Source organism: Orbicella faveolata, unplaced genomic scaffold (assembly GCF_042242905.1).
Source record: "Orbicella faveolata isolate gen_17 unplaced genomic scaffold, um_ofav_v1 contig_46, whole genome shotgun sequence".
Classification (NCBI taxonomy): domain Eukaryota; kingdom Metazoa; phylum Cnidaria; class Anthozoa; order Scleractinia; family Merulinidae; genus Orbicella; species Orbicella faveolata.
In genome coordinates this window covers 5080301-5090810 of record NW_028301576.1, presented here as the reverse complement: position 1 = coordinate 5090810, position 10510 = coordinate 5080301, and the positions used below count along the sequence as shown (strand labels likewise).

The window sequence follows — 10510 nt, the reverse complement described above, 5'->3', positions numbered from 1 at the left end:
AAAAATAGATCCCTAAACATGCCGTGTAACCAACCAATTTGCATGATTTTGACATTTAAAGTCACAATAAACTATTGTGTTTAACTTTTTGTCTTTACCTTGCATGGCTTGTAATTTTAAATGTTAACATTGAATACTGGCTTACACACAAAATATTTTATTGTGAGTAACGAATTCTCGGGTGGCTTTTCTTTAATAATGAAGAAGTTTTAGTTTTATCTAAACTAAGCGGAGGTATAAACCGCGGGGAACTCCCAGAGAAATCAGATTGAGGTGTGCGGCCAATAACCTCACAAGCTCGGTTGTTGGGTCGGTGGGGGGCTTAAAATAAGAAAAAGAGGCTAATTGATTCAAAACATTATTTGTTTAATTCCGGATATACTACTGATATACCGCTAGAGAGGGGTTTCACAATTTAGACACAACGACACCAGCGTTATATCGTTCGAGAGGCGGCCATGGTTCGTGGAACAAACAACTGCCAACTTTCCGAGGCCATTCAAAACCTCACTCCAGAGCTTCGTGAGAAAATCCTGAGGGCGTATATCGCCACAAAACTTAGGCGGCGAGCGGATTTGGGCTGGGAAAAGGTACAGGAGCATATTTCAAAACTGCCTTTCTGTCAATACATGCAGCAGATTGTACCAACGATAATTTGCTTTGAATTTCCGAACTGCTATTTCGAGGGTTGTTGTTTCCCATGTTTCGAAAGTGAGGGAACTCTTCATAAAGTATCGCTAATCCCGCCTCTCATAGAAAACAGCGCTAAGTACAAGAATTTTTTAAAAGTATGCTCCTGTGATGGTTATGATTGGCATGAATGGTTCCTTTTTGGCAGGGAGCGTTAGCGAAAAGCAAACATCACAAGTGTGAAAAAAAAGGCGGGTGTTTCCAAGTAAAAAACCTCATCGGCATCAAGCATAGCAGAAACAATCTCGCGCGTAATATCAGGAACATTTTTTTGCCACTCAGATGTGAAATATTCGTGGACGAGAAACGCAATCAAGTGGAAACTGACGAGCATGTTTTTTATAATATGCAAATTAAACCGTCTGTTTCTAAAAGTCAGTTCGAAGTGGAGGGGTCTGTTATTTTTTTTATCAGTTCAGCTTTAAGTCTGTCGCGGATGTCTTTTCTCCATTTCTGAACATCAACATCAGCAAGCTTTCTATTTGATGGTTGGCGAAGCATCTTTGCTCGGACTTGTTCCTTCAGTGCGTTATACTGTTGAAACTCGGAAAGGATGGTGTCAAACTCGTGGGAAGACACAAAGCTTTGGAAAGCAATCTGTTGATTGTATCCCGCTTGGCAACGGCGAGCGTGGTAATCTCTTGATGTTTTTTTATTTTAGAATCAAGTTTTTTGCTGGCGATTATCAGCCTCGAAGAAACGAGAGCGAAATACCCCCCAGCGCCGCCTAAAGGAACTGTTGCCGGTAGGCCAACCAAAGACAGAGCGGAGCCAAAACTAGCGCTGGAAAACGCTGCCGAGAGAACACTGGAGCCGGCAGCGCTCCAATTAACTAATTTTCTTGCCCGTTTGTATTTTTTAGCAACGAGGCGATAGTGGCCGACCTCACGGTCCAAAGTGTTGGAAATCTCGTTGATCTTTTGCAAGCGGAAATTTTCAGAAGGCGCCGCCAGTACTGGATAAAGAGGCTCGGCAGGAGGAGCGGAAGGTAACACATTCGCTGAAGACATCGTGTATATAAAAGAAATCTAATTTAACTCTAATTCAAAAAGAAGCGGGAAGCCCTTGAAATCAAAGAGTTCGCCATTTTTATCTTTGACGCTAATAGTGATGCTATTTATAAACTTGTCCGTAGAGCAGTCACGCAAAACCTGTTGCGGAGAACCCTGGTAGCTTACCTTTTCAAAAGGCTTCCCTTTTATATCAAACAGGGCTAAGACATCTGAATTTTTGCCATTGAACAGATTCCGTTCTTTGTCGATCAAATCACAATGAATAAAATATGTAGTTGGATATCTAAGCCTTTTTACGAATGTTATAAGATTCAACTTTCGCACAATACCAAGCAAATTGGTTAAATCGCGATCAATTCAATCGGTTTTGTCCCAAAATTTTTTATTACAAGCTGGCCAACAGGTTGATTTATTTCTGTTTCCAACTGTTCATAGCCATATTTGTCGAACAGACCGTCTATTTCTTTTGCCAAGCTTTCTAAATTGTAATGCCCTGGGAGTAATTTACTAATTGATAAAGCTTTATCTTTGTCTTTATCTCCCAAGGAGGCTGAACCTTCTTTTTTCAAAGTGTCCCAGCTGTTGAATAAACTACAAGATATGAGTTTCATGAAATGTACTTTCGGTATCGGGTCTTCAAAATAGATAGTCTCTCCGTTCTCTTGTGTGGCAATAGTGAGAACAACCATTTTATATTTAACAAACAAAATTGTGTTCAAATACAATGGCGAATATGTGGGAAGATCCTGAGTTTGTGAAAAAAGCGGCAATCGCAAAGGAAAAGGCGTGGACAAACTTTTTAAACCACTTTCCAAAAGCGGAAAAAAGCCGGTTCGTTTCACAAGAAAGCATCGACGAGAAAAATAACGCAACCGCAGAGGTGTTTTTCAAAGAAAGCGAAGGCTCGTTACAAAGCGTCTTCGGTTCAGACAGGCGGTATTGGAGTGCGGAAATGAAACAGGCGCTCGGTTTGGGAGACAGCGAGGTTTTCCTTATCAATTGTCGCCACTTGGTTCAAAAGTTTCTTTACCCATCCCTGCGGAACCTTTCGACGGAAAAGCGCCAAGCTTGAAGAAAATATTCAACGCCGAAATCAAAATCTACGTCACGCCTGACCAATATTTCACAGCAAAATTCAGAGAAATATTCCAAAAAACCAAACTCAGGCACACTTCTGGAGCCGAATCAAAACACTGGTTAGGAGGGCCTGACATGAAATATTGGCCGCAACAGCTCAACTTCGCGGTTTTCTGCGCGACACAGGGGTGCGGAATTTCTCGCGACATCTTTGACAATGGAATAAATCTCCCCCCGCAGATAAGAGCTTTTTACACCTTCCACGTGTATTTCACCGTCAGGCGCATTTTGTACCAGCTAGGAGGAATTCAGAGCATGAGCGCTTTGCTCGGAGATCCGCCTTTCAACCAATTCAATAATCATTATGACGTTGCTTCGTACAAAAGGCTATGCAACGAGTTCGGCTTAGACCCCTCGAGCGATTTTCGCTTCACACACGGGGCAAACCACGGGCTTAGAAGCGTTTACGTCTATGCGGGCGGCGCGTCGAAAACTAACCTACCTATACCCGGGATGGAACAAATTCAGTGATGAAGGTGGGAAAGCGATTCAAGGAAACCTGATTTATTACATCGAGCCGGGCGCCCCTTCTGATACTCAATCGGACTGGTTCGCGCCAAACACAGCATCTGGTTTGACGCAGGCCGGATTGTCGAGAATAAATCAGTCAATCGAAGCCTTTGTTTACTGCGTTCTGGGCGCGCAGGTTAATGTGCGCAGCAGTATTCTTGGCGAAGGAGGGAGAGCAAAAGAAGCCCAAAGCGAGTTTCTTGTTTTGGTGGAAGACGCGATCAGAGAGCCTGACCTGGCCAAGAGCGTGCTAAGGTACCAGCTCTCGGTGGATCAAGCGAAGGTTAGGCTCAATCTTGCTGTAGCCCCCATGGCCTGGCTTATGCCCGCGCAAATGATAATCAACACCGAAAACACGGTCGGTTGCAACAACAAGCTGAAACAGGCGGTTCCTGGAATGCAGCTTGGCGTTAACAACGAGGTAAATCCAGACAAAAAAAAAGCTGCGCTCAAACTAATGGCAGGCGGCCCGTCAAAAATTAACCCTCCCAACAGCCATCCTTCCAACCCGATTCACAAAGCTTCAACATCCGAATCAAGGAAATCAGCTTCGACCGAAACTCAGCAAGCACAGCCAACGGCGCAAAAAATAGAGCCCAAGGCTCCAGATAAAACACCGCAACATGAAATAAACAAAACATCGGTAATTGTCGGTGTAGTAGGATTATCGGCTTTGCTGTTCACGGCTTGGCGGTAAGCTACCGCTGCTTCTTAAAATATTTTTCGAACAAAAAGGCCACCGCGGCAAGAATCAGCAGCCAGGTGTGCTCGGCCAGAAACCTGACGGCTTGGCCCGCAGCTTTGAATAGAAAAGTCGCAATCGATCCAATCAGCCCGGGCAGCAGAGAACCAAGTTTCGCGCCAATATCTTTTAGGCCTTTTCCCAAAGCTTTTCCGGTGGCTTTCAAAGCGTTTGTGATTGAACCGACGACAACCCCTATTGAAACCCCCGCGGCGAGAAGAATAGCAGTGACCGCCACGCCATATTTTTTGAAGATATCTTTGACCCTTTCCGAGAGAGGCCGCGTCCTTTCCCTTTCCCCAATCTCAGTTTGCAAACGCGCGAGCTCGTTGTTTCTTTCTTCCACTCTCTCTCTTGCGGCTTCTATGTCGGAGGGCGAGGCATTCTCATCTTGGATGATTGCCTGGTCTTCCTCGTTTTGGCGCTGCAGCTCGCTTTCCTGCTCTTTTAGATCATCCAAAGGCTTTGTGCTGTTCAGCCTTTCTTCCAGCGCATTTCTATTTTTTATCTCTTCTGCAATACTTTCTTCAAGGCGGGCGTTCTTTTGTTCTTGATCGTCCAGTTTTTTTACTTTTTTTTTCGAACTCTTTTCTTTCTTTTTTTTGCGGCGTTTAAATCTTTTTCTAAATTATTTGCCAGTTGTTTCTTCCTTTTAATTTCTTCTTCATATTCTGGCAGGTCTTTGAGTTGATCAATCTTGGCATTTTCTTTATTTAACCGCTCATTAATAGACATCACCAATTTATTCTTTTCACGCAATCTTTGTTCTGCTTCTGCCTTTAGCTTTCTTAATTCCTCAAATTCTTTTTGCTTTTTTCGAATTGAAGCAGTGTTTTCGCGGATAGTTTCTTCAGCACTATCTCCCAGAATTTTTTTGACGAACGTCTTGTTTAAGAAGTCTTTCCGGAAACCGCTCCCATCGTCTAAAACAATTTTGGTCTCACCTTGCTTCGGGCCAAGAACCACTATCTGGTTTTTATCAGAGAATTTGATGACCAGCTTGTCAACTTCGGCGTTGGGGTACCGAGCTTAGATAATTTTTTTGACTCTTTCGATTTCTTTTTGTCGTAAATCGGGGGGCAACAGAGTGATTCCACAATCATCCAGGAATCCCGTGTACGGGGTTTCTCAAAGTATCCAGCCTTCTTCGAAGCTCTTCGTCTGTAACTTTTACGTAGGTTTCAGGCAGCCCTGTCTGCTCGTGTTGCCACGTTTGCATTTCTATTGTCTCCCCGCCATGGTAAGGAGTGGACGCCGCGCCTGGCTGAAAAGGCTGGGTTCTTTCAGCCTCTTGTTCGTCATCGTCGTCTTGGTCATCTGTATGACCCAGGAGATTATCGCCTTCTTCGTAATCAAATTCGCCGCCGCCTTCCGCCATTGCAATATATTTCAATCCTGTTATTTTTTAAATTAGAAAAATATTAGCCGGTATATTATACGAAATGTGAGTGTCAGAGAACCTCCGCCCAACGTACAACGAAAAGACATTAAACGCCATGAAGGCCGAGCGAGAGGTCAAGCGAATCACCTTTGAACGCTCTGAAGCCATCCCCGGCGAGACGCTGTATGTTTCAGTGCCCAAGCTGAACGAGAACGAGGTTCTGGTGCCAGGCTCGCTAGCGCTTGTCTTTAACATCGACCTTTCTGGAGGGCACGCCAACAACTTCCTTGTCCAGAACGTCACGCGAGCGCTCGTTGACAGGCTGGTCGTGAAGTTTGCAGGCGCTATCCTGCAAGACACGGTTGGATATGACATCTACAAAATCTTTGAAGACTTTTTCCTTTCGCGGGAAAAGCGAGACGGCATGATTCTCGAAGGGATCCAGAGCGAGGATTTATGCAAGATCCGCTCAGGCGCGGGAGACAAGAAAACCTCGGGCGTCGACGCTGAAAACAAACTGAACGAGATATACGGAAGCAAGTACCGGATCAGGCTTGACCATCAGATCGTAACTGACCACGGCGTTCTCTACCCCCAGGCCCTTTACAACGACCTCATGTTCCAAGCAACCCTTGCACCAGCTTCACAAGTGCTCAGAAGTTCTGAACCAACCCAGCTGAAATACAAGCTGACCAACATCCAGCTCGAGTACCAAATGATCCGCAGCAAGACTCTGGCAGACGAGGCAGACAGCGTTTACTACCCCGGCAAAGAGTTCACTTATGACCACGTGATGCGTTCCAAAGTGGTGCCTTTCAAAAAAGAAACTGATACGAGGATCAACATCAAAGTCGACCACCAAAGAAGGTCACTCAAAGCCATCCTCCTCCTGTTCATGGAGCCGTATGATGGGGGGGGGGGGGGGGGGGGGGGCAGAGATTCAGAAAAATACATCTTCCCGAATCTGACGAAAGTCAGCGTCGCGGTCAACGGCTCGCCCAACATGCTTTACAACAACGGCATCGAAGGCAAGGACATGTGGGAAGAGGCCCGCAGCTTCTTTGTGAAAGAAAAAAATAAAACCGAGCACATGAATTTGACAAAGTTTTTACACAGGTGATAAGTTCGGGCTTGTGATCGATATGCGCTCCATGGCGGATCAGTCAATGCACGGCAGCGGAAAGCGCCTTGTGAACACTACAGACGGGGTTCAGCTGGAAATCGAGCGGAAAGCCGAAGGCTCAGCAAACGTGAACTGCCACATATTCGTCATCTCCGACTCCCAGTTCAACATTTTGCACAGACAGCTGGAATCTGTGCAGTATAGAAAATGAACATGGACCCCAGCAAGATTCCCTTCAACGCTCTCATCGTGGGGCCGACGAACTCAGGCAAATCGAGGTTTGTGGTTGACCAGATCTACGGCCCTTTCCGCTTCAAGTTCGACTACATCGTGCTCATCTGCCCGACATTCGCGCACAACAAGACCTACTACCGAATTGGTGAAAATGATCCAAGAATGAATGTGGTAACATACGAGCAGCACGACGTGGAAAAGTGGTTGAAGATAGTGAGATGGCTTTTCGACGGCACCAACACGCTCATAATACTCGATGACTGTGCAGCCTCCAAAGATGTGAAAGGGCGCACCGGCCAGCTGGTGAATCTCGCCTTTTCTACTCGGCATATCGGCATCAGCGTTTGGGTGCTGACCCAGAAGATGACAAGCATAACAGCTTTCTTCCGGGAGAACGTGGCGGCGATCGTTCTCTTTTACACCCCCTCGGCCAAGACCACGAAAGCCATTTTTGATGATTACGCTGGCGAACTCTCCCTGGATGAGTACAAAGGTCTGGTTTCAAAGCTGAAAGAGCGGAAGTTCTCTTATCTTGTGTTCTCGCTTCGCCACCCCTACGAGGTAAAGTTATTTTGAATAAAAAAAATGAAAGCTGTATATATTGTTGCACAATGGCTGGAGAAGAGATCGTCGTGACAGAAGATGTTTTAAAACCAGTGGAATCCGAGCTGGAAGCCGAGCTGTCGAGTGGGCCAGCTGGTGGTATAGTGCCAACCGCCACCGGACCTGACATTCCTGCTCTTCGTGAGCGGCTGGCCGTGCTGGTATCCACAGGAAAAGCTAAAGACGCCGTCGGAGTGCAGTTAACCCACGAGCAGGTGAAGCGCCTGAGCGACAAAAATGTCGAGAAATACACCAAACGCTACGAGACATAGGTGGGCTCAAAGACAACAGAAAGTTTGATCGACAACTTTATTTTTCTTGTAACCAAAGCGGTCGGAATTAAACTTAAAATCAAACACATCGACGCTTATCAAAAAGAACTCAGAAACGACTACATCTTAAACAAACAGCTCGAACCTGGCCGGCATCCTTGCTTTGAAGTGCGGCTGGTTTCTTGCTGCGGCCAACGCGGCGCTGAACACCACAAAACATATTGATTTTAACTCGCATTTAGAGAGAAACGCCGAAGTAAATATTTGCTAAGCATACACATTTGTTTCAGAATGTCTACCGAACAATCCGAGAGTGCACCTGCCGTCACGGCGCATTCGCAGGGCGAGACACAGACAGCACCTGCCGTCACGGCGAATTCGCAGGTCGATATCACACAGCAAGCGACAACTACGACAACGCAGCGCGTAAAAAATCCCAAGCGTGTGGCTGCTGGAAAAATGGTTGCTGAAAGAACGCGGCTGGCCCGGGAACAACAGAAAAAAGCAGCTGAGGCTTATATCGCAAACAACAAGACGAAAGCCACCACAGCGGCCCCTGAGCCAGCCCCGACTACAGAAGGCGAAAGCCCAAAGTGCAGCGGAGAAAAAAATAGCAGCCTCAGCACCACCCAATGGCTTGCTGTTGGCAGCTTAGTCCTTTCACTGGTCGGGATTTATTACAAACGTGAAGAGCTCAAGGCCGTACTCGGCAAAAAAAAAAAAAATACGCCTGAGCCCGCGCGTGTTGAGCCACAACCTGCTCGCGCGACACAGCCAAAAGTTTTAAGACAAATGGATTAAACATTTTCACCTGTAGTAGATTAACATGAAGAAAGTTGACGTTCCCCAAATTCTTATCTCTTTCTCCGCCATTTTTGGCATCGCGCTGGTATGGTACGACTTCAACGTAAAGGTTTTTCATACAGGCCGCGATCTTTTCAGTGCAACATGTGTGACAAGGACGCAGAAAATACAGATTAAATTTTGTTTTAAACTTTTGTATATTTCTATACAATCAAACGCTACTATGTCCGACAACAAGCTTGTTAAGACCATCATGGACGCCGCTACTATCACTGACTTAGCCACTGGCATCGGCCTGGCCGCAAAAAAGGTTGTAAAAGAGAATTTTACCTCTGATCCCAGCAGCAGTGCGATGAATTACGTGAAGTTCACCGCCGTCATGGCAGGTAGCATTGCGCTCAAACAGTACCTCGAGGACCAAAAAATCCTTCCTACCAGCGTCTGAAATTAATGATTTAAAAAAAGACTCTGTTATATAACACCATGGCGAGCATCGCGATTATGGTTGGTGGGACTGTATTGAACGCCACGGCTTTTATCGGTGGCAATTATCTGGCAAAGGCGCTTGGCGGGGGCGACAAAGCTGCACTTGAAGAAAAAGAGCGCCATGACAAAGCTCTCGAGGCGTACCAAGCGGCTTACGCCAAATACACGCGCGACCGCACCCATCTTCTCGACTGGATTGCGACCAACGCGCAAATAAAGGCGGAGGCCAAGCAGAACTTCACCAACACTGACTATGCCTTCAAACTCTACAACCAGGCGCATCCTGAAGAACGAATGATACCCCCCAAAGAGCCCAAGTTCTCAGATTTCTATCAGCCAAGCGAGCAGCAGAAAAATGGTGAACTCATGTTCGTGGGCGCCGGGACGCTCGCTCTGGGCTACGCAGCCTTCCGGTTCCTTTAAACTTTTTTTAACTCTTTCTTATAGAACACTATGGACGACAAATTCGCAAAGATATACTACGGCCCCGGGGGCTACTGGAAAGGTATCGCCGCGATCAAAAAATTAGCCGAAGCCCCCAAGGTACCTGAAGAAACCGCAAAAAGGTGGCTGATCAAGCAAGCGCTCTGGCAGATATTCCTCCCCGTGCCGAGGCGAATTCCTCGGCCGAAATTCGATGTTCCCTTACCCAACGCGGTCCACCAGGCGGACCTTCTTTTCCTGCCGCACGACAAACTGCCCCGCGGGCACAAAGTTTTCAAATACGCGCTGACCGTTGTCGACGTGGCCAGCCGCTACAAAGAGGCCGAATCCTTGACTTCGAAAAATTCTGATGAGGTCGCCCAGGCCTTTCAAAAGATTTACAAGCGCTCGCCTCTGAAATGGCCACAAATGCTGCAGGTTGACCCCGGTCGCGAATTCATGGGAGCTGTAACAAAAGAGATGGAAAAGCACAAAACATATATCCGGCGCGGGCGCGTTGACATTTACCGTGACCAGGCCATTGTTGAACGTTTCAACCGCACCCTGGCTGAGCGCTTGTTCGAGCACCAGTACGCCGTGGAAATGCGACTTCCTGAGGGCCAGCGGTCCACTGCCTGGGTGAAAAGACTTCCAGAAGTTGTTTCGGCTTTGAACAACGAGGTAACAAGCCTTGTCAGCAAGGAACCCGCCGTTGCTATCAAAGAAAAAGCTGTTTATGCAAGGCCATCGACATCTTATTCAAGGCCTGTTCGAAAAAGCGAAAAAATACTCCCCTCCCTTGTCCAAGTTCGTTATCTCTACCAACCCGGAGAGCTTGAAGGCGGTGTTAAAAGAGCCACGGATCCAATCTGGTCTTTGAAAGTTTACAACATTGAAAGATATTTCACCAAACCGGATCAACCCGTTCTCTACTATTTGCACGACGGCCCCAAGCGCGGCTTCGTGCGTGAAGAACTGCTGGTTGTCCCTCCAAACACCACTCTTCCTCCGGCTGACGTGAACTAAATGTGAAATTCGATTGGTTCGGTGTGAATCCCATCGGGCAGCACCCACCGCTTGTCGTAATAAGCG

General features: G+C 46.7%; 2 protein-coding genes and 1 pseudogene across 2 annotated transcripts; all 3 read left to right on the top strand.

Moving 5' to 3' along the window:
* Nucleotides 1-2422: 2422 nt before the first annotated feature.
* LOC149098084 (uncharacterized) lies at nucleotides 2423-4575 on the top strand (annotated as a pseudogene).
* Nucleotides 4576-5233: 658 nt separating this feature from the next.
* LOC149098083 (uncharacterized) lies at nucleotides 5234-6807 on the top strand. The gene is made up of 2 exons (XM_089276639.1): nucleotides 5234-6465; nucleotides 6590-6807. Exons 1-2 carry the CDS (start codon nucleotides 5589-5591, stop codon nucleotides 6805-6807), a joined length of 1095 nt encoding a protein of 364 aa, XP_089132765.1. The 5' UTR covers nucleotides 5234-5588.
* A 1123-nt stretch (nucleotides 6808-7930) lies between these two features.
* On the top strand, nucleotides 7931-8603 carry LOC149098082 (uncharacterized). The gene has a single exon (XM_089278794.1). It carries the CDS (start codon nucleotides 7997-7999, stop codon nucleotides 8504-8506), a length of 510 nt encoding a protein of 169 aa, XP_089134920.1. The 5' UTR covers nucleotides 7931-7996; the 3' UTR covers nucleotides 8507-8603.
* The last annotated feature ends 1907 nt before the right edge of the window (nucleotides 8604-10510 follow it).